Source organism: Alexandromys fortis, unplaced genomic scaffold (assembly GCF_014885135.2).
Source record: "Alexandromys fortis isolate MF-2015 unplaced genomic scaffold, M_Fortis_MF-2015_v1.1 scaffold_216, whole genome shotgun sequence".
In the NCBI taxonomy this organism is placed as follows: domain Eukaryota; kingdom Metazoa; phylum Chordata; class Mammalia; order Rodentia; family Cricetidae; genus Alexandromys; species Alexandromys fortis.
Window position 1 is genome coordinate 1,481,033 of NW_026068089.1, and position 21,374 is coordinate 1,502,406.

Sequence of the window (21,374 nt, forward strand, 5' to 3'; positions counted from 1 at the left end):
TCGCTGTTTCCTGGGGCCAGTGAGGAGGCGCGGGGACTAGATGGATAAGGACCAGAAAGTTTGGAGTTTCATCCCAGCTCTTCCACTGGCCGTCCTGGCAGCATCCCCACCAGTAGGACCAGCTACTGAAGAAGCTGAGAATGAACTGAGCCCGTGAATTAGGGACCAGCCTGGACAACAAAGTCACACACACACACACACACACACACACACACACACTCGGAAAAAGAGCCTGGGGATGTAGCTCAACACAGCTCTGGGGTCAGTCTCTGCCTACACATTAAACTGTGGGTGACAGTATATGCCTATAATCCCAGCACCCGGGAGTCTGAGGCCAGCCTGGTTACATATGAGTTCCCAGGCTAGCACATGAGAAGATTTTGTTTTAAACAAAGGGGGGGGGGGGTGCTGGAGAAATGGCTTACTGGCTAAGAGTTCCTGGTGCTCTCCCCGAGTTCAGATCCCAGCACCCCCAGAGGGTGGCTCACAACCACCTGGAACTCCAGCTCCAGGGGACCTGGAACCTTTTCCTAGTGGGTACTAGCACATGCTTGGCACACATACAAATACATAAATAAAAATAAATCTTAACTAATTACAACTGTGGTCTCAGCACAAAATTTCAAGAGGTTGGGGGGCATTGAAGATCATAGTGGACCCAGGACCCAGGATCCTGCTTCAAGGGCAGTAACCTCCCACGGTGGCGAGGGATTAGGAAATGTTCTGGATGCACCAATGAGCTGCACACCTCCCAAAGGTCCTGTGTTGATTTGGATTTCATATCTGAACAGGGCTAGAGAAGTCACACTGTGCATATAGCAGGCTGGAGCACAGGACTTGACTGAAGAATTGTCCAAAAGAGGGCTGGAAGGTAGGTGGGGCCTACCTAGGTCACACATCTTGAATTCTTTCTAATTAATTGGATTTTTGGGGGCGGGGGGACGTCTGGCAAACTGTTCTGAAAATTTATTTTCTTTAAGAATCCTTCTTAGGCTTTCGGTTTTCGGCTCGGAGGAGGCAACGGTGCAACTTTCTTCGGTCGTCCCGAATCCGGGTTCATCCGACACCAGCCGCCTCCACCATGCCGCCCTAGTTCGACCCCAACGAGATCAAAGTCGTGTACCTGAGGTGCACCGGAGGTGAGGTCGGCGCCACATCCGCCTTGGCCCCTAAGATCGGCCCCCTGGGTCTGTCTCCGAAAAAAGTTGGTGATGATATTGCCAAGGCAACCGGTGACTGGAAAGGCCTGAGGATTACAGTGAAACTGACCATCCAGAACAGACAGGCCCAGATTGAGGTGGTGCCCTCTGCCTCTGCCCTGATCATCAAAGCCCTCAAGGAGCCACCAAGAGACAGGAAGAAGCAGAAGAACATTAAACACAGCGGAAATATCACTTTCGACGAGATCGTCAACATTGCCCGGCAGATGCGACACAGGTCTTTAGCCAGAGAACTTTCTGGAACTATTAAAGAGATCCTGGGTGCTGCACAGTCTGTGGGCTGCAATGTGGATGGGCGCCACCCTCATGACATCATTGATGACATCAACAGTGGTGCTGTGGAATGTCCAGCTAGCTAAGAAGCAACAAGAGAAAATATTTCAATAAAAGACCATCTGATAACCAGAAAAAAAAAAAGAATCCTTCTTAGATCCAAATGCCACATTGTTGTAAAGGGGTTTTGCTTTAATTACATCCCTATCCCGATAACTTTGTAATATAATTTGTAGTTTGTAGGTCATTTATTCTGTTTCTTTTGTTACATTTACTCGGAGAGAGAGGTGTGTCAGAGTGCTCCAAGGGCAAGAGGACAACTTATAGGAGTTGGTTCTCTCCTTCCGCCATGTGAGTGGATTCTGGGGAATCCATTTCCAGTAGGGAGCCTAGCATCAAGGCCTTTACCCACCGAGCCTTTTGCCAGCACCTCTGTTTCTTGAAAATGTACCCAGTTTGCCTAAAAGGCAGATAGCAAGGACTTTCCCGTCCTTCCCTCATCTCCCACAGGCACCCAACCTGTGACAAACACGGGGACACTGAGAGCCTTCGTTGACACGGTGCTTGCTTTAAAAGCCCCTGAAATCTTAGCAGATAAACCTTGAGTTCCCACCTTCCACGACTTGAAAATTGACCCAGTTTCAAGCCATGTTAAATATGTCATAGAGAAGCCAAGTTCTGCCAGGACCCATGAGTGTATTCCAAACACTTCCCTCGGTTGCATGAGCAACTTTGCCCTCCCCTTTCTCGCCCCAAGGCTAAGGATACCCAGTGATGTGGCTTTAGAGGGTGTGAGCTGAAGGAGACGCAGCAGAGGCTCAAGTCAGTCTCCGGGAGACCTCTCCGCTGTGAAGAGCAGACAGTGGAGCATGGCCAACGCAGTCTGGGCCAGTTTTCCTAAGACAAGGGAGATAGGTCACAGGTCAGACTGAAGCCCAATGAGGAGACCGCGAAAATCCTTTCTGGTGACAACACAAGGCAGAGGTGAGGAACCAGAGCTGGGCGGTGGTGGCACAAGCCTTTAATTCCAGCACTCTGTGAGTTCAAGGCCAGCCTGGTCTACAAGAGCTAGTTCCAGAAGAGGCTCCAAAGTTACAGAGAAATCCTGTCTCAACCCCCTCCCCCCCAAAAAAGGTGAGGACCCAGAAGTTTAGAAAACATGGATGAGGCAAGGAGTCTAGCAAAAGCGTGCTCCGTGTTTACTATCCTCTCAGAGCTGCACACGCAGGGCTTTCTATTTAATTTTAGCAGTGATGTAAAGTTGCATTGCCGTCACCAGCTCTGACAGATCTCCCTGCAGTTCAAAGGGGAAATATGCTGTGGGTTTTCGTTTTTTTTTTTTTAAGTTTTTGTACAGTGACAAGGTGAGGAACATTTTAGCTCATAAATTATTTACCAGACCGCACAGGCATAATAGGCTGTGCATATTCATCAGGCAACCATCCATTATTCATAAGACGCTCCCTTCAACTGTTGCAAGAAAATGAGGTTGTTGGTTGAACTGTTAAAAAAAGGTGGGCTTTTGCCCTTCCTCTCTCTCCTCTGATAAGTCGCTACATTTCTACTGAAAAATACTGTGAGAGGAAAATCTTATCCCTGACATGCAGATGTGAAAGGAAGGGAAGGAGCTGAGCAGGAAGAAAACCGGCAGAATCCAGTGGCATCCATTGCTGACTCCCGTTCCCACAGGCAAGATGCTCCAGGAATAGCTGGAGTGCTGCTCCCTTTTGAGGAGGGGGGCAAGGAGGGAAAGAGGGTCTTGCTACAACACTCAGGTTGTCCTGGAACATTCTATGTAGGCCAGGCTGGCCTCAGACTTGTGACAATCAACCTCCCAATGCAGGAATCACAGCTGTACATCTTCATGTGACGTCAGCCCCCACGCAGGAATCACAGCTGTGCACCATCTTGTGACGTCAGCCCCATGCAGGAATCACAGCTGTGCGCCATCTTGTGACGTCAGCCCCCATGCAGGAATCACAGCTGTACATCTTGTGACGTCAGCCCCCATGCAGGAATCACAGCTGTGCACCATCTTGCCTAACTGGGGACACCTGTCATGCAACAGAAGAACGGTTTCAACAAAACTTTGTAGCTGATGCTAACCAAAACTGTTTACAGTCTACTGCTGAAGTATCTGTTAGTGAGCAGGACCAGCCTGGTCTACATGGGCTAGCCAGGGCTACATAGGCTCTGTTTCCAACAAAGGAAAACAGTCGGGTGTGGTGTCACCTGCCTTTAATCCTAGCAGGCTGGCAGATCTATATGAATTCAAGGCCAGTCTGGTCTAAAAAGCAAGTTCCAGGCCAGCCAAGGCTACATAGTGAGACTTTGTCTCAAAACAAATAAACAAAAAGCATTTATTAAAAGAAAAATACACCAATTAATAAATAAAAATAAGAAATTAATACCTTTAATTCTAGCATTCAGGAGGCAGAGGCAGATGGATCTCAGTGAGTCTGAGACCAGGCTGATCTACAAAGTGAGTTTCAGGACAGCTAGGGTTGTCACACAGAGAAACTCTGTCTTGAAAAACAAAAACAAAAAAAAAGGAAAAAGGGAAAGGAAAACAAGGGATTGAAACAGTGTTTTAGCTATTAAGATCATGCATTGCTCTTGTAGAGAACCTGAGTTGGTTCCCAGTATACTTGTGAGATGCTCACAACCACCTGTAACTTCAGCTCCAGGGTGATCTAGCACTCCGTCCACCATGGACACCTACACTTATGTGTACACACACACACACACACACACATTTCTAATTTTAGACAAAAATGTAAAAAGAATGGTTAATAGCACTTGCTGCTCTTGCATTGGTCATGGATTCAATTCCCAGTACTCACATCAGGCAGGTTACAAGTGCTTTGAAGTCCAGCTCCAAGGGATCTGGTGCCCTCTTCTGGCCGCCTAGGGTACTGCATGCATGTGGCACAGATATACAGACATATACACACAAATAAAACTAAAATTAAAAATTAAAACAACAAGCAAATAAAATATAAATAAATGAGTCTGACCTGGGTCTGGTGGTGTACACCTGTAATCCCATGTAATCCCAGCCGTTTCACGGTTTGAGACAGGAAGACCAAAATTCAAGACTTTCAAAAAAAATCAATAAATAAAAGATGTGTGTCTGTGTGTGAGGGATTCCTGAGCTGGGGAGGTGACAGCAGCTTAGTAGCAGTGGTAGACCACTTCATAGCATCCAAGAGGATCCAAATCCAGCCCTCAGTGCTGTCAAAAGAAAACAAAAAGCAGAGCCTGGAGTTGCTTCTTTCTTTCTTTTCCTTTCTCTTTTTGAGACAGGGTCTCTCTGTGTAACAGCTCTGGCTGTCCTGGAACTCACTGTGTAGAGTAGGCTGGACTCAAACTCCCAGAGCCCCACCTGCCTGTGTGCCTGTCCGTGTCACATGTTGGTAACCTCAGGACTGAGGACGCTAACACAGGAGGCTAGCCTGGGTTACAGAGGGAAGCAGCTTTTTAAAAAAAAAATCCCGCGAGATGGCTGTGTGCGTAAAGACATTAGCAAACAAACCAAAGCAGATCGATATTATTATCCCTTTTGTCCAGTCCTCACAGGAAGTCCCTGAGGTAGATATAATGTTCAGTATGAGAGAACAATGAAGAGAAAATGGAGTTATGGAGAAGCTGAGGACCGGATCGTGCACTGGACCTGCGTCCTTCCTTGCACCATGTGCAAGAATCCTGTCTCCCCAAATCCTTTGTTCTTCCTCCAGGCCAGTGGCTGCTCCTCCAGATTTATTTTACTGGGTTGGAGATAAGCTCAGTGGTTAAGAGCAATTGTTGCTTTTCCAGAGGAACGGGGTTCAATTACTGCAACTCCAGTCCCAGGAGATACAGTGCCCTCTTGTGGCCCCCACTGGCATGTGTGTACGAGCTCCGCATATGGGCCTGGCTCTCTTAGACACCAGGAGAGGGTGCTGGCCCCCAGAAACTGGTGTCAACTGGTGTCAAGGATGGTTGTGAGCTACCCTGTGGGTGCTAGGAACTAAATCCAGGTCCTCCAGAAGAACTGCCAGCACTCTTACCATAGAGTCATCATTCCAGCCAGGAGGCTTCTTATCTCTTTCTGCCTCAGCCTTCCAACTGTTGGGATTACAGCTGTGTGCCACCATGTCTGGTCTTTCTTGTGAGTGGGCTCCTGGTAGCCTCTGTTGTCACAGGACAACTGAGACACTGTAGTTGTGACAGGCTCTCAGGTCTTGCTTCTAGTCTGGATATGGCCACTTGCTAGTGTGAAAAGCTAAACAGATAAAGGTTGTTTTTTTTTGTTTGTTTGTTTTTTTGTTTTTTGTTTTTTTTTTCAGGGATCGAATAGGGCCTTGTGAATGCTGAACAAATCCTCTAAACACTTGCTATTCTTCAGCCTGGAGATCAGAGCCCTCAAGTCACAGCGTCCCTGTCTGTAAAAACATGAGCCGTGTTTAACCTTGGGGGCTTTGTAAGTTACAAGGAGAAAAAGCCCTGAAATCCAGGGCTCACGCTTTTCCTTGTTTATTTAGGTTTGGTTTATGGCTTTTGTTTCTTGGTTTTGGAGATAGGATCTTACTGTGTAGCTCAGGCTGGGCTCCCTATCCTGATCCTCTCACCTCAGCCTCTCTGGGGTACTGGGAATATAGCACCCCCTCTGTCTTGAAGGTTTCATCTCTAATATATTGAAGGAACTGAAGTGGGAGATAAGATTTTCCTCACTTCTGTCCCCAAAGTCCTCCGTTGACTCTGTCTCTTGCTAGCTTTGGCCACTCCCTGGGCAGCTGGTCTTAGCCTGGAGCTCTTGGTGAGGTCCACAGACTGCATGGATTCTTCCCCTAGCGACTAGAGAAAAGTTCATCTTCTTTTTTTCCTTTCCTTCTTTTTTCTTTCTTTCTCTCTCTCTCTCTCTTTTTTTTTTTTTTTTTTTTTTTTTTTTTTTTTTTTTTTTTTTTTTTTTTGGTTTTTCGAGACAGGGTTTCTCTGCGTAGCCCTGGCTGTCCTGGAACTCACTCTGTAGACCAGGCTGTCCTTGAACTCAGATTTTTTTTTTTAAGATTTATTTTCCAGATGTGCTGGTGTATGCCCTTAATTCCAGCACTCAGAGGTAGAAGCAAGCGAATTTCTGTGAATTTGTGGCCGGCTCATTCATATAGTGAATTCAGGCTAGATACATACCAAGACATTGTCACAAACAAAACAAATTAAAATAAAACAAACATTTTTATTTTACAGATATATGTATGTGTCTGTATATGGGTGTGTGCAGTTTATGTGTGTGGTTGTCTGAGGAGGTCAGGAGAAGGCATCATGTTCCCTAGAGTTGGAGTTAGAGGTGGCTGCCTATGTGGGTGCTGGGAACAGAATTCTGGCCCTCCGGAAGGACAACTGCTTTCCAGGCCCTGCTCTTTTTTTCTCTGTGTAATAGTCCTGGCTGTCCTGGAACTCACTCTCTAGACCAGGCTGGCCTCAAACTCACAGAGATCCACCTGCCTCTGCCTCCTGAGTGCTGGGACTAAAGGCATGCACTACCATACCTAACCAAGCCCTGTTCTTAAAAACTTTTATTTTTAACTTTTATTTATTAATGGGGGTTTGTGTGCCAGGGAAGAGGTACTAGTGACCTTGTAAGAGTGTGAAACTAGGGCTGGAGAGATGGCTCAGTGGTTAAGAGCATTGCCTGCTCTTCCAAAGGTCCTGAGTTCAATTCCCAGCAACCACATGGTGGCTCACAACCATCTGTAATGGGGTCTGGTGCCCTCTTCTGGCCTGCAGACATACACACAGACAGAATATTGTACACACACATAAAAAAAAAAAAAAAAAAAAGAGTGTGAAACTATCTAGGGAAGGCGAGTTCCAAAAGTCTCCTGGGCAGATTGACAAGCAGAGCAAGAAGCAAGTTCTGTTCTTCTGAGTGCTGCAGGTAACTCTGGAACATACACAGCACACATACCACACACCACGACACCCCACTACCACACACACATACCACATACACCATACACAGAACACATACACCCAAACATACCACATACAGACAACACCCCCCAGACAACACTCCCATATACCACACCCCACACAGAGCACACACACACACACCACCCCTCATAGAATAAAGTCAAACCTCAACCCCCCAAACCAGCAAATCTTAGTATACATCAAGATCACTTAATTAACTTGCATTTTAAATAAGCCTTAAGCAGTTCTAATGCAAGGGGCTTGTTGGGTCCAGGGGGTAGCGCAAAGATGGGGACAGACCACCAAAGTCTAATAAAACAGAAACAAACTTTATTCCAGAATCCAGGAAAAAATAAAATAAAAAATCTCCATGGGGCACAAAAAGCTTATCAGCTAGCTGAGACCACACCCAAGATGGATTTTGTAAGGCTGTGGCAAAGGCCCGTTTCTGAACCTATCTTTTTATAGTAGGGGCACCAAGTATTAAAAAAAGGAATTTTTACAATCTCAAAATAAAACTCAAGGGCTGGAGAGATGGCTCAGAGGTTAAGAGCACTGGTGGCTCTTCCAGAGGTCCTGAGTTCAATTCCCAGCAACCACATGGTGGCTCACAACCAACTGAATGAGATCTGGTGCCCTCTTCTGCCATGCAGGTATACATGCATGCAGGCATAACACCGTGTAATAAATAAAATGTTTTAAAAAAATAAAACTCAGATCAGACTGCCTTACTTTACAATCTCCATTAGCATTGTTTTTCAATTAAACTAGTGTTTGCACTTAATCTATTGTCTTCCCTGGTACTTCCAGGAGGTGTTTACTGAAGCCCTGTGCTCTCCCCTTTGATGCTGCCAGTTCCACACAGCAGAGATAATGCCTAACCCAGAGGTCATGTATCTATCTCCTAACAGTTGACTCAGCTCATACCTGTAGGCTAGCTCTCAGTTTGCAGAGAGATGCTTTGGCCTTGTAAACAGAGCTATGGGTTGTAAAGCAGAATAACCCACTGTTGATAGTTAATCCTCAAGCTGCTGAGAAAGCTGCTGACTGTTCTCATTTCCTAGACTTATAACTTTATATTTCTTTATTTCTACATTCCTATTTCTGGAATCTACATTTTTATACTCTTATTCTTGGACCCTTCAAGGCTGAGATTTCAGAGAGAAAATACTGACAAAAACCCACAGAGAAGCCCTGCCCAGGCAGGACCCACTAGGCTGCCCAGGGCAGTGCAGTCAGTACTTGAACTTTATTGTGCACAGGGGGTCTGTGCCTTTCCTAAAATGTCTTGCTAAGCCTAGGAGAGAAGGCTTCGTTTCCCACCATACATCTGGTAATAGCTGTTCCCTTATACACAAAGGCCAGCCAGAACTTTGAAAGGACTCCTTCAAAGAGCCTGTGGATGCTTCCCAGAGATCCAGCCTTCCTTTGGTCTGAGAAATGGGAGACTGTTATATTCTCCGTCACACAAGGATGAACACAACACGCTTTAGATGCTCAATAAAGGCACATTTAAACAAATTAAAAAACAAAAAGACCTCCAACAGACTAGCTGAGACTAGAAGGCCAGCAGGAAGGGTCACTGTGCAGCCGGCTTGGTACTGCTGCGAAGAGCACCTGAGACGGGATGATTTATAACGTTTGTTTGGCCCAGGATTGTGGTGTGAGGGTACAAACAGCATGTGGGCCTACCAGCTGCCCGCCCCCCCCCAAAGGGGACCGGCAAGCGTGCCAGTGGTCTGAGTTTATAACGACTCACTCTTGCCCTGCCTCCTCAGCCCCCCATGTCGGCTGACGCTAGGGACCAAGCTTCCAACACGTGACCCTTTAGAGGACAAGCCATCATTTTCAGCAGCCTCAGCCGCAGCTGACTGGCCTCACTTACTGAATTATGCTGTCCTTCCACGATCTACTCCAGGCCACATTGAGTTCATCAGCTTCTTCCCTTCTTTATCTCAGTATTAGTATTGCCCCTCCCCCAAATCACACTATGGAGCCATGTTTGGCCTGGAACTCTCTATGTAGACCAGGCTAGCCTCAAACTCATAGACATCCTCCTGCCTCTGCCTTCATTCCTTTGTTGGTTCTACAGAAATACCCAGCAAGTGTCACACTTGGAACAGCCCAGACAAAGTGTCTCCACACTGGAGTGCCTGGAGCAAGTGAGTAGATCATAGCTGTGGAAACTAATACCAGACAGATGGACAGACAGACCGACAGACAGATGATAGACAGAGGGAAGGAGGAAGGGAGGATGTGTTGATTTCCGTTGTTCATCCAGAATCTGCCTTCCAAGTGCTGTGATTAAAGATGTGCCCATTATACCCAGTTATTTTTAAATTGCTTGAGGGTTTTATACATGTATAAATTGTGCTTTGATAAAATCAGCTCCCTAATTCCTCCCTTACTCACCCCTTGGATTCCCTTCCAATTTCATGTGCTTTTTCCTTATTTCCCTTTTTAAAGAATTATTTTTATTATATGTGTGTTTTCTTTGCATGAATGAATGTATGTGCACCATGTGCTCTCAGAGGTCAGCAGAGGGTGTCAGGGCCCTTAGGACAGACTGCCTTGTCTTCACACAGGTTCTGACCTGGGCTCTGCATGGCCTGGCTTTTGCTTCGTCACCTTCATCTCTTACGGTAGCGAGCTGTTCTCACTTCTATGATCTGGCCATACTGCCCCATTTTCATGGCCCATCCCCACACTGAACACGGTCTTATCTCTAGCAGAAGTGACGTCCCTCCTTTCCCAGGACCCTCTCCACTTGTTTAGTGGCTATGAACTCCTAGATCTCAGGCACCATACTCCCACTCCCCAGAAAACCACGTAGACAAGAGCAGGCAGGCCCTCATCTATGTGCCTCCCTAGCATCGCAGATGGTCCATAAGCTGACTCTAACCATTATAGGTCATTACCTTGACTTTTCTAGGCCTTACATTTCAGAACCACCGGGGCTCTGCTTCGTCCTCCATGCATTTCTCTAGTGCGCCCCCGGGCCTGACACAGTGGGCATTCGGTAAACACTGGCTACGGTACTGTGAGAAAGAGTGTTTGACAAGTGAACGAACAGCTCGGTTTAAGAGTAAGACCATGGAAGCCGAGCCTTTAGTCCCAGCACTCGGGAGGCAGAGGCAGGCAGATCTCTGAGTTCTAGGCCAGCCTGGTCCACAGAGCGAGCTCCAAGGCATCCAGGGCTCACAGAGAAAACCTGTCTCAAAAGACAAACAAACGAAACAAAACAAAACAAAACAAAAAGAGAAACATGGATCCTCCCTTCTGTCCAAGAAAGTAGCCAGTTGCTCCTTCGCCCCACCTGGTGGAGAAGGCGCGAGCTGCAGCCCCCTCGCCGTGGTAGCTCACTAGGCCGCACGCCTGCCTCTATCTAGGCTCAGCGTGGGACTGAAGCCGAACACCAGACACCTAGCAGAGGGAGGACCAACCAGATGGCACCACGCCCTGGAGGGCCCCGGACATCAAATTAACCCTTTCTTCATGAGCCCCTGGTCCTAGGAAGGACCTCCCTGTAGCAGTACCTGGATTTTTATTTGTCGATGTTGCTTTTATTATTTTATTTACTATGTGTGTGTGGGTGTTTTGCTTTCAGATACACAAATGTCACTGGCTTTAGGATACTAATTTAATCTGAATCAAATTTATAATGCACTTAAAGGGACTTTTTAAAAATACCTAAAAGTCGGTGGAAACACTGGGTGATAGGAAAACAAAATGCAAACACTGACCCGGAACCTGGGAGTCAGGACACAAAACCTGAGTCTGTAACCTGTCTCTTTAGATCGGCTTTCTCGAGTATTTATTTTTATTTATGCATGTGTCTGTGTGACATACGGCACCCACGTGCATCTGGCAGGGTCCAGAAGGTGGGATCCGAACAAGATAGGGGCCTCTGAAGAGCAGTGTTCTTAACGGCTGAGCCTCTCTCCAGCTCCCCTGGATTAACGCTATTGGAGAATGAGGGGCGCGGAAAGAAGCAGCTTGCCCGGGGCTGCTGTGCGGCCTGGATCAAACTGCATTTACAGTAAGTCAGTCACTGGAGACAAAGGCGGGGATGACTGAGTAGGAGTGAGGACGGGTCATCAGTCAGGGTGCTTTCGGGGCGCTGGGGTGGTAGTGGGGGGAGACGTTCGAGACAGGGTTTTCTCTGTGTAGCCCTGACTGTCCTGGAACTCACGCTGAGGACCAGGCTGGCCTCGAACTCACAGAGATCCGCCTGCCTCTGCCTCCCGAGCACCCGCAGCGGATCTATCGGGGCTGTGGTATCTACGGGCGTCTCTCCACTCCACGGTCTCACCCAGCAGCTCTCCACCCACGTCAACTACCACGGATATCAAACTACAGATCGGTCCGCGACCGCCGACTCCAGACGTGCGCAACAGCTCAGCAGACACGCTGGAACGAGGAAACAACCCTGCCCGGAAAGACGTCCCCTTCACTCTCCAGGACAATTGAGAGGTGACGCTCTCGGCCGTCTGCAGGGAAAGGGCTTCGGGTCACCTCGGGCAGGAGGCAGGTGCAGGTGCCGGCTGCGCGCGCAACCCTGGCTGGCGGGGCCGGTCTACGTCAGCGCAGCGAGCGGCGCTGGGCCGCCCGCGGGAAGACGCGGCTGGCAGGGGCTGGGCGTCGTCTCCAGACACGCCGCGAGGGAGGACCCGGGGCTCGCGAGTGGAGGGCCGCGGAGCGAGCGCCACCCCGAGACAGCACCGCCATCAGGGCGGGGCCGTGCTCGCCCTCTCCGCCGCGCGGCGGCCTCGCGAGGGGGCGGGGCTTCCGGCGGCAGCGCGCTCGGGCGTCGACTGACGCAGAGTGGACGGGTGTCACGTGACACGGAAGCGACTCCGAACAGGAAAAGGACGAAAAAAATAACCGCCCGCGACGCCGAGTCGAAGCGGACCCGCAGCCACCATGAACAGCAAAGGCAAGGCCTGTGGGGTGGCGGGGACAGTCGGGGAGGCGGGCTGGTCCGGGGCGAGCGGGCCCGGGGGGCCACGGGCTCGCGGCGGGCCGGGCCGCGCTTCTCCTTAGGGGGCCGGGAGCCAGGCCGCACCTGACGTGGCCGCCCCCCTCACCCGCGCCGCCGCCGCTCGGCCCTCCCGACCCCCATAAACTCGGTGGCGCAGTTTGGAGCCGCGGGCTGTGTGTGAGGTGGGGGGGCTTTTCCGTGACGGGCACCCACTGGAGCGAATGGGGAGCTAGAGCAGGGCTGTGGGGAGGCCAATGGCGGGCCGTCGGAGGCGGGGCGCCGCGCTTCAGAACAACAGGCCTTGGCGGCCTTAACTAGTGAGGTGCCGGCTCCGCGGCGCCGTGCCACTCGCCGCCCGCCCTCCGCAGGACCAAGTCTCATGGTCCCCGTGCTTGTGCCGTACTCAGAACACCCCTCCCGCCGCCCTCTGCACGGCTGGCTCCATCCTCTCGTTAGGAAGTCGACTCTGAGTAGGAATCTGGGAGGAAAACAGTCTGGACTGGGAACAGCTCAAAGTAGAAGTCCCCTAAGACACCGGCGGTCCAGAACCTCGGGGACGGGTCCCCAGACCTGTCCTTCATCGGGAAGGGGACACGGCCAAGTTAGGCTTGATTCCGTCATCAGTATGCTTCTGGGAACAGCGCCTTTTCTGCCCTGTCAGAGCCCCGTGAGGGTGCAGACAGCCCTCCCTGCTTTTCTTGGCTCCAAGAAATTCGGCGCTGTATGGCAATCTGTCTGTCGTCCCCTGCGCGCCTCCACCAAGTTAGCTACCCTGTGCGTCCTGCCCAGCTGGTGGCTCTGTTTGCAGCCTTGCTTTAAGTTTGTGTCTGCGTCTGTGTGAGTGAGGCGCTCACAGAGGGGAGCTCGAGTCGAAAGGAGGTTGTGTCATTTGAGGACGCTGGGAACAGAACTTGGGGCCTCAGGAAGAGCAGCACTTTGTCTTAACCAGTGGGCCATCTCTCCTGTCTGCCATCCCCCCCAGTTTGACAGACAGCACCTCCCCCTTTTGTGTTCCAGGTCAATATCCAACACAGCCTACCTACCCTGTGCAACCTCCTGGGAATCCAGTATACCCTCAGACCTTACACCTTCCTCAGGCTCCACCCTACACAGACGCTCCGCCGGCGTATTCAGAGGTACTGCAGCTTGTTAGACTTTGAACTAGTTGAGGACACCCGTGGGCCCCTCAGACAGAAGGATGGTGGTCACCATTGGAATTGTGCTGTTTGATTATGTTATTTGACACATGCTGACGTTAAGGTGAAGTTGGGTCCCTTGAGCAGCAGGTGACCCAGGGGACTGTTGTGTTGATGAAGAGTGTTACTGTGTGCCAGTGACTCTATGCAGTGATCTGTACACACCAAGAACTGAGAATGCACTTAGGAGCCAAGCATGGTGGTACAGGCGGGTAGTCCAGCACTTGGGAGGCTGAGGCAGGAGGATTCTGATTTCAGGGCTGTCTTGGGCTATATAACCAAGCCCGTCTCCAGAACCATCCAAGGGGCTGGAGATGTAGCTGGTTTGGTGGAGTGCTTGCTTAGCATGCACTAAGCCTTGGATTTGATCCCCAGCACTGTGTGAACTGGGTTTGGTGGCAAGGGCTTGTAATTCCACCAGTCAAGGTGAAGGAAGGAGGATCTGGAGTTCAAGGTCATCCTCCACCACAGTTGAAGGTACCAGTAAGACTTGATGAAGACAGTTCAAATAGGGATGTCACAAAGTAACGTTCTGCCTTCTCTGCCTCTTTTAGCTCTATCGTCCAAGCTTTGTTCATCCAGGGGCTGCCACAGTCCCCACCATGTCAGCTGCGTTTCCTGGCGCCTCTCTGTATCTGCCTATGGCCCAGTCTGTGGCTGTTGGGCCTTTAGGCTCCACTATCCCCATGGCTTACTATCCAGTAGGTCCCATCTATCCACCTGGCTCAGCAGTGCTGGTAGAAGGAGGATATGATGCAGGTGCCAGATTTGGTACTGGCGCTACCGCTGGCAACATTCCTGTGAGTATGGGCTAACTGGAAGCGATATTCCTTCTCCCATCCGTGGACAGTAATGGTCAGGGTTGGCACAGCAGCTGCTGTCTCCTAGGCAGAAATGTGACACGTCCTTTGGTTTTGGAATTAATCATTTGTTTTCTTGCCTTAGTAAAATATTGCTAGCTAGCTGGGCAGTGGTGGCGCACTCCTTTAATCCCAGTATTCAGGAGGCAGAGACAGGTGGATCTCTGTGAATTCGAGGCCAGTCTGGTCTACAGAGGGAGTTTCAGGACAGCCAGGACAAAACAAAAACAAAAGCCTACTGGCTTCTTTTTCATTGGCGTGGGCACAGTGAACGCTCCTTATTAAGTCCATACACTCTTAATATTTACCACAAGGATGAAATGTACCAGGAACCCAGGTGATTAAAAAAGTAGAATGCATAATCCCTAGTAAGTAGGTATTAGTTACCAGTTCCTCCTGCTCAGTGCTCTAGTATGTGGGGTTCTAGCAAAGGCCATCTTTGAGGAGCCACATTCTAGAGTGAAGTGGAGCGGTGTGGTCAGTGGCTCTTAAGTGTTACAGTGCTGTGTTATAAGTCTGTAGTTGCTGAGGTGCAACCCAGTGGTAGAGCATTTGCTTGGATATAGAGTGCTCTCCTGCTCCATGAACAAATGCATGCATGGCCCACAAGAGACCCTGTGGGCTGTTTTTGCTGTTTTAGAACTGTGACTTGCAGTGGTTCTCCTGGGGACAGGCTACACCTTAGGGCGGGAACACTGGTGAGTGACAGGCTCCCTCCCGTCTGTGTCTGGATTCAGATGATGACAAGCTGTCAGAATTAGCTCCTTTTTAAATGGTGGTTGCTTGGTGTGTGGCACATGCCTATAATCCCACAGTGGGAGGCTGAGGCAGGGGTCCCCCTGGGCTACATAGCAAGAAGCAGGCAAGTTAGGGTTACATAGTGACCCTGGGTTAGCCCACCCCACCCCTGCAAAAAAAAGTTACTGTTTGGCTCACTGCCACCCTTTTGAGGCATCTGCTTCCCTTGTGCTCCTCCTCTTTGCCTACTGTCCTTGTCCTTTCCTTCTAGCCTCCACCCCCTGGATGCCCTCCCAACGCTGCTCAGCTTGCAGTCATGCAGGGAGCCAACGTCCTTGTGACTCAGCGCAAGGGAAACTTCTTCATGGGTGGCTCAGATGGTGGCTACACCATTTGGTGAAGAACCGTGGCCACGCCTGTGCCGGGAAAGACATCACGTACCTTCAGCACTTCTCACAATGTAACTGCTTTAGTCATATTAACCTCAAGTTGCAGTTTAGACACATGTTTTTGGGGGTGTCTTTCTGGTGTCCAAACTTTGAGGCACTTTTCAAATTTAATAAGGAACCATGTAAGGGTAGCAGTCCCTCCCTAGAGCATTTTGAGGTAGGGAGGCCTCCATTCTTCAAATGAATGTGGGCGAAGCAGCCCCGAGGCTCTTCCCTAACTTCTATGGAGTAACACTGTACCATCCTGGTCTTCGCTTTTAGTAATAAAACATCAAATTAGGTTTGGAGGGAACTTTGATCTTCCTAAGAATTAAAGTTGCCAAATTATTCTGATTGGTCTTTAATCTCCTTTAAGTCTTTGATTTATAGTAGTTGTTAAATGAAACGCATTAGCTGTCTGCCTTTTCCTCCCCACCAGCCCACCCTGTCCTCCGTCTTCCATCAAATCAGTGGTGCAAGACAGAAAGCCGGTCACTCGGCCCTTCTCGCCGTGCACCTGTCCCACTTGCCATTTTTAACTGTCTTCATAAGGATCCTCTGAAGCCCCCTGTGCCCTGAGCACAGACCCGTTTCTTTGGGTTTTGTGTATCTCCGGGAGAAGGTGAGGGGACCTTTACGACCCACCTCGTAGGCCGTCTCTGCATCACCACGAACCCAGACTTGCTGTGGTGCCAAACCTGAACTTAAACAACAGTTCTCAGTGCAAGCTGTCCCAGAAAAGTTTCTTTAAAAGTGATGGGCAGAGAAGAAAACACATGAAAAAGCTTGGCTTTAAAGCCAAATTAAGGGTGTTTCAGATCAAACTTGGTTTTCATTTTCTGAGTGTCTGATGCAGCCACTCGGGTTCCCAGGAGTTTTCCTGTGATGGGTTGGTTAGTAGAGTCACATGAATGCCTCGCTATGAAACGACTTGAGTCCAGTGAGATCTCATTAGGATTAATATTTCAGGGATCCTTAATATTTTGATTTGTTTTCTGAGATTGGATTTTATTTTATCTGACATTTCAGTTCATCTAAATCTTGTGTTCTGTACATGTATTGTTTGACTGTACCATTGACTGTTAAGGAAGTTCAGCGTTGTATGTCTCTCTACACTGTGGTGCACTTAACTTGTGGATTTTTTATACTAAAAATGTAGAATAAAGACTATTTTGAAGATTTGAATAAAGTGACGAAGTTGCATTACACTGTACGCTAGGCATTCTTTACTCAGTATGTGTTTGCATGTTCATACATGTCAGGTCTTTTAGAGATCATCCAGAAATGAGCTCGGTGCTCCTGTAGCTGCTTCTTTAGAGATGTCTGTGAAATAAATGTAGACGTGCAAGGTGAGGTTTTGGGTTTGGCTGTTCTCATGAGCTTTCACTAGAGCTCATTCTGGAATTCAAAACACAATCTTAGAAATGAAAGAGCAGTGCTGGTCATGTTGGCACTGGACTTAAATCCCAACGCGGGGGAGGCAGAGCCAGGTGGCCCCTGTGAGCTCAAAAGCCACCCTAGTCTACACAGTGAGTTCTCACTCGTGCTAAGGCTTCCATCAAGAGAAAAACCTTAGTGTAGTAGTCTGTACACTTCAGGGTAATTTCTAGATGGTTGCTCCATAGTTCTATGTGGAGAAATACTGAAAACAAGCGGGCCAATGCCATTACTCTAGTTACTGTGGAAAGAGGTCTGCCAAAAGTTTATGGGGTAACTAGCAAGATCATGTCTCAAACCCACAAAGCAAAAGCCAACCAGCCTCTGCACTGCAGCTTCTGGAATCTACACTGCTAATATCGGGTAAGAGTTTTAATACCAGAGTATCCAAGGGGCTTGGGTAGAAAAGAGCCTGGCCTGGCAGTGGTGGCACACACCTTTAATCCCAGCACTTGGGAGGCCAACCTGGTCTACACAGTGAGTTCTGAGACAGCTACAGTACACAGAAAAAACCTGTCTTGAGGAAGAAGGAAAAGAGCTTTACTGGTAGGAAATTTAGGTGGCTAGGTTTTTTCTGACTCCCTCTCTATATAAACAGGGATCTGGGAAATTGTGGCCTTTGCCAGGATAAAGGTCAAACCCACTTAGTTCTCATGTTTCTGATGGGACAGTTGCTGCTTCTCTGGAACACTCCTGAGATAGTTCTAGGAACTTCAGAACATCCCTAAGAGTTCTTAAAGAGAGACAGCACACACAGAAGAGTTAAAGAAGCAGAGAAAATACTATAAAAAGTTTAAGGAAAAAGTCAAAATTTAGTTTTTATAAATGAAAATCTTTCATAATAAATTTAATTTGGATAAAAACTGTAAATTTGAGGCTGCTGGGGGAAATGGTAAGGTTCGGATCAAAGCAAGTAACACTTGGAGGCCTGTCCCTCCTGGCCTGATCCGTCTTGGGGTATCTAGCCTCCAAGAAGCTACACTGGGGCTAGGCAAGTAGGGAGGGGACAAAGTGGACCAGCCTGTGGCCACCTTCCACATCTCCCACTTCCAACTCAGGCATGGCCCCATGTTGTTGGCCAGTTGTGAGCACTGTCCTTACCAAGGCCTGGCTGGATAGGTGTCAGAAGCAGCTTTCTCCGTGTCCCTGGACCATGGAGTCAGTGACGATGTTATTGGAGACTGTCCTGGGAGGTGAGTGGATTTGCCATCTCATTCAATGCCACTCACTGGCTTCAGAGCAAACCTTCCCTAATTATAGAGTCAGTGTGTTAGCACTGGAGCCAAGACTCGGCCCCTCCAGTCTGGGGATCATTAGATGAAGTACTCTTCCTTCTCTCTGCCCTTGGCTGAGTCACTCTCCATCTGGAAGATGGTGCTGGGCTCGCCTTCTGCGGGCTCGTAGGTGACGTAGCTGCCTTTGTTCTTGTACAGGTAAAAGAAGATCAAGGTCACCACCGAGAGCAGGGTGAGGAACACCACAGTGATCACAACTGGGAAAGGAGAGGGAGACATATTTGAGTACTTCACTGGGCCAGTCAGGTCCTCTCAGACCCAGCCTCCCCAGGACACAGCAGCCAGAGGCTCTTGGTATTTAGCTACCACACAGTTTAACTCCCTCTCAGACCAGTTCCTGATGGTCATGCTAGAAACCAGGAGGGAAACAGCTGATGCCAACAGGAAGGGTGTTTTAATACATAGCTTCCCATGAGAGTTTCTCTTCCTCACCCACTCAACAAAACCACACATCTCCTCCTTCCAACCCACGCACTCCAGCTGAGCATCCACATGTGCCACAGCCTGTTCACGGCCACTCCCACCCTATCATTTGTCGGTCATGTCTCCATCTTTCACAGCTCTGCATGTGTGAGACCTACATGCCAGAAGGAACCCAGTACTGGAGTTGGTTCCTGATATGGCTTTTCCTGTATGAGGAAAATCTTAGCTGTCACACTGGGTTCCAGGGTATCTCTGAGCCCAGAGGCCCTTGTTACCTGCAATGAGCGCTGTGCTGGCCTCTTCAGCTTATGGGGACAAGGTCTCATGGGCCTGAAGAACTGGTGTGGTCATCAGTTCTGGGAAGTTGGAGGGGGGAAAAGGAAATGGTGAGTCCTTTGTCCTTGCCATTCTGTCACTTCCCTTCCTGTTCAAAAGCTCAGTGGTTCAGAGCACTGTCTGCCCTTCCAGGGCTCCTAGATTTTATTCCCAGCAACCCCTTGGTGGTTCATCATCACCTGTAACTCCCGGTCGAGAGGATCTGAACTTCTAGCCTCTGGGCACCAAGCAAGCACACATAGTACACAGACACACAGACAAAACATTCATATACATAAAATAAAGATTTAAAAAAGTTCAACTAGTATCTACAGTAACTCCAAACATTAACCTGGAACAAAGAAATTAAAACAAACCATTTCCAAAAGACAACATTTTTATGAATTTTTCTCTATCTAATACAATGTTTAAAAACAGGGACTTGAGCTGGGCATAGTGGTGCACACTGTTGATCCCAGCACTTGGAGGCAGAGGCAGGTGTATCTCTGTGAGTTCAAGGCCAGCCTGGGCTACACAGTAAGTTCCAGGACAACCAGAGCTACACAGTAAGACCGATCCTATCTTGAAAAAAGAAAAGAGAGAGAAGAGAAAGAAAGGGGCTCTTGGTTGGGAGTGGAGGCAGAGGCAGGCAGATTCAGAGTTTAGGCCAGCTTGGTCTACTGACATAAGAAAAATAGGAAGGGGGTTGGTTTTTGTTAGGTGTGGTGACATGTCTGTAACTCCAGCACTCAGGGCTGAGAGAGACTGACTGTTCCAGGGTAGCCTGGCCTGTACAGGGAGGTTCTGTCTCAAATACAAAACAACTACGACTCTCGTATCTGTTGAACGGGGTTTGAGCCTGAACGGATTGATTTTCAAATGTGATCTGTCCTTTTCAAGCTACTCCCTTGGGAAAAACATCACCTAACCTCTGCCAGCATCAGTCACTTCGGATGCTAACGGTACAGTACGTAGTTTATAGGCTGTGAGGCAGAGACGTGAGGATCCGGCCTCAGTCACTTCGGATGCTAACGGTACAGTACCTAGTTTATAGGCTGTGAGGCAGAGACATGAGGATCCGGCCTCAGTCACTTCGGATGCTAACAGGACTACAGTACCTAGTTTATATATAGACTGTGATGCAGAGACATGAGGATATGGCAGTATAAGGAACACTTCAAATGTTGAGTGTGTATATATGAATATGTTTGTACCATGCAGCATAAATGTATCCTGTACATCTTTCCATGTACATCTTTAATCTTGTCTGTATGTGTGCACATTTGTGGTACATGCAGAGCATAGTGCACTTGTGGAAGTCAGGGGACAAGTTCTGATACCCATTCTTGTTCTCCCCCTTGGGCGATATAGGGTCTCTTGTTCTCTGCTGCCTACACCAGGCTAGCTGGCCTTATGAGAATTCTTCTCCATCTTTCACCTCAGTACAGGAGTGCTGAGAAAGAATACAGGTGCATGCTACTGCCAGGCAGAGTGCTGAGAATGCAGGTGCATGCTACTGCCAGGCAGAGTGCTGAGAAAGAATGCAGGTGCATGCTACTGCCAGGCAGAGTGCTGAGAAAGAATGCAGGTGCATGCTACTGCCAGGCAGAGTGGCACTCACCTTTAATCCCAGCATTCAGGAGACAGGCAGGTGGATGGATCTTGTGAGTTTCAGGCCCACCAGGGCTAGTGGGGACCTGTTTACAACAGAACAAATGCACACTGTGCATCTGTTTTTACCAGGTTCTGGGGATCGGGATTTGGATGTTTATGCATGTACAGCACGCTGCCCACCAAAGTCATCTCCTTGGCCCTAATTACCTTTTATAAACATTAGTTTTCAGTAATAAAATATATTTACCCTGTCCCAAACCTTTTTCTTGTGGAACATTACTTTAACTATGTAAAGATGTGTTACATTTGTTTATGCTGCATTGGTTTAACTGTGGAAAGATGTGTTGCTGTTTTACCTGGCCTGCCTAAGGTACCTAATCAGGTCTAATAAATCAGGTACCAATCGGTCTAATAAAAGGCTAAACAGCCAATAGTTAGGCAGTAGAGGGATAGGCGGACTGGTGGGTAGAGAGAATAAATAGAAATCTAAGCTGGAGGGATGAGAATGAGAGGCACGAACAAGGGAAGCAGAGGGACCGCCTGGGGTCAGCCAGGCAGCTGCCAGCAGCAGGACACAAAAGGATACAGCACAAAAGGAAGGTTGAAGCCCCACGGCAAAACACAGAAGAGAGAAACGGGCCA

General features: G+C 48.7%; 1 protein-coding gene and 1 pseudogene across 1 annotated transcript; both read left to right on the forward strand.

Moving 5' to 3' along the window:
* Positions 1-1,066: 1,066 nt before the first annotated feature.
* On the forward strand, positions 1,067-1,628 carry LOC126488788 (60S ribosomal protein L12-like; annotated as a pseudogene).
* A 10,592-nt stretch (positions 1,629-12,220) lies between these two features.
* Dazap2 (DAZ associated protein 2) lies at positions 12,221-16,861 on the forward strand. Its single transcript, XM_050122434.1, has 4 exons — positions 12,221-12,381; positions 13,444-13,562; positions 14,177-14,422; positions 15,492-16,861. The coding sequence occupies exons 1-4, from the start codon at positions 12,369-12,371 to the stop codon at positions 15,618-15,620; spliced, it is 507 nt and encodes a 168-aa protein (XP_049978391.1). The 5' UTR covers positions 12,221-12,368; the 3' UTR covers positions 15,621-16,861.
* Positions 16,862-21,374: the final 4,513 nt, after the last annotated feature.

What these genes read in the sequence shown, in the direction of transcription:
- Dazap2 (XM_050122434.1), top strand. An exon ending in CTCCGCCGGCGTATTCAGAG is followed by an intron (nt 13,563 to 14,176) that starts GTACTGCAGCTT and finishes TGCCTCTTTTAG; the next exon opens with CTCTATCGTCCAAGCTTTGT. An exon ending in CTACCGCTGGCAACATTCCT is followed by an intron (nt 14,423 to 15,491) that starts GTGAGTATGGGC and finishes CTTTCCTTCTAG; the next exon opens with CCTCCACCCCCTGGATGCCC.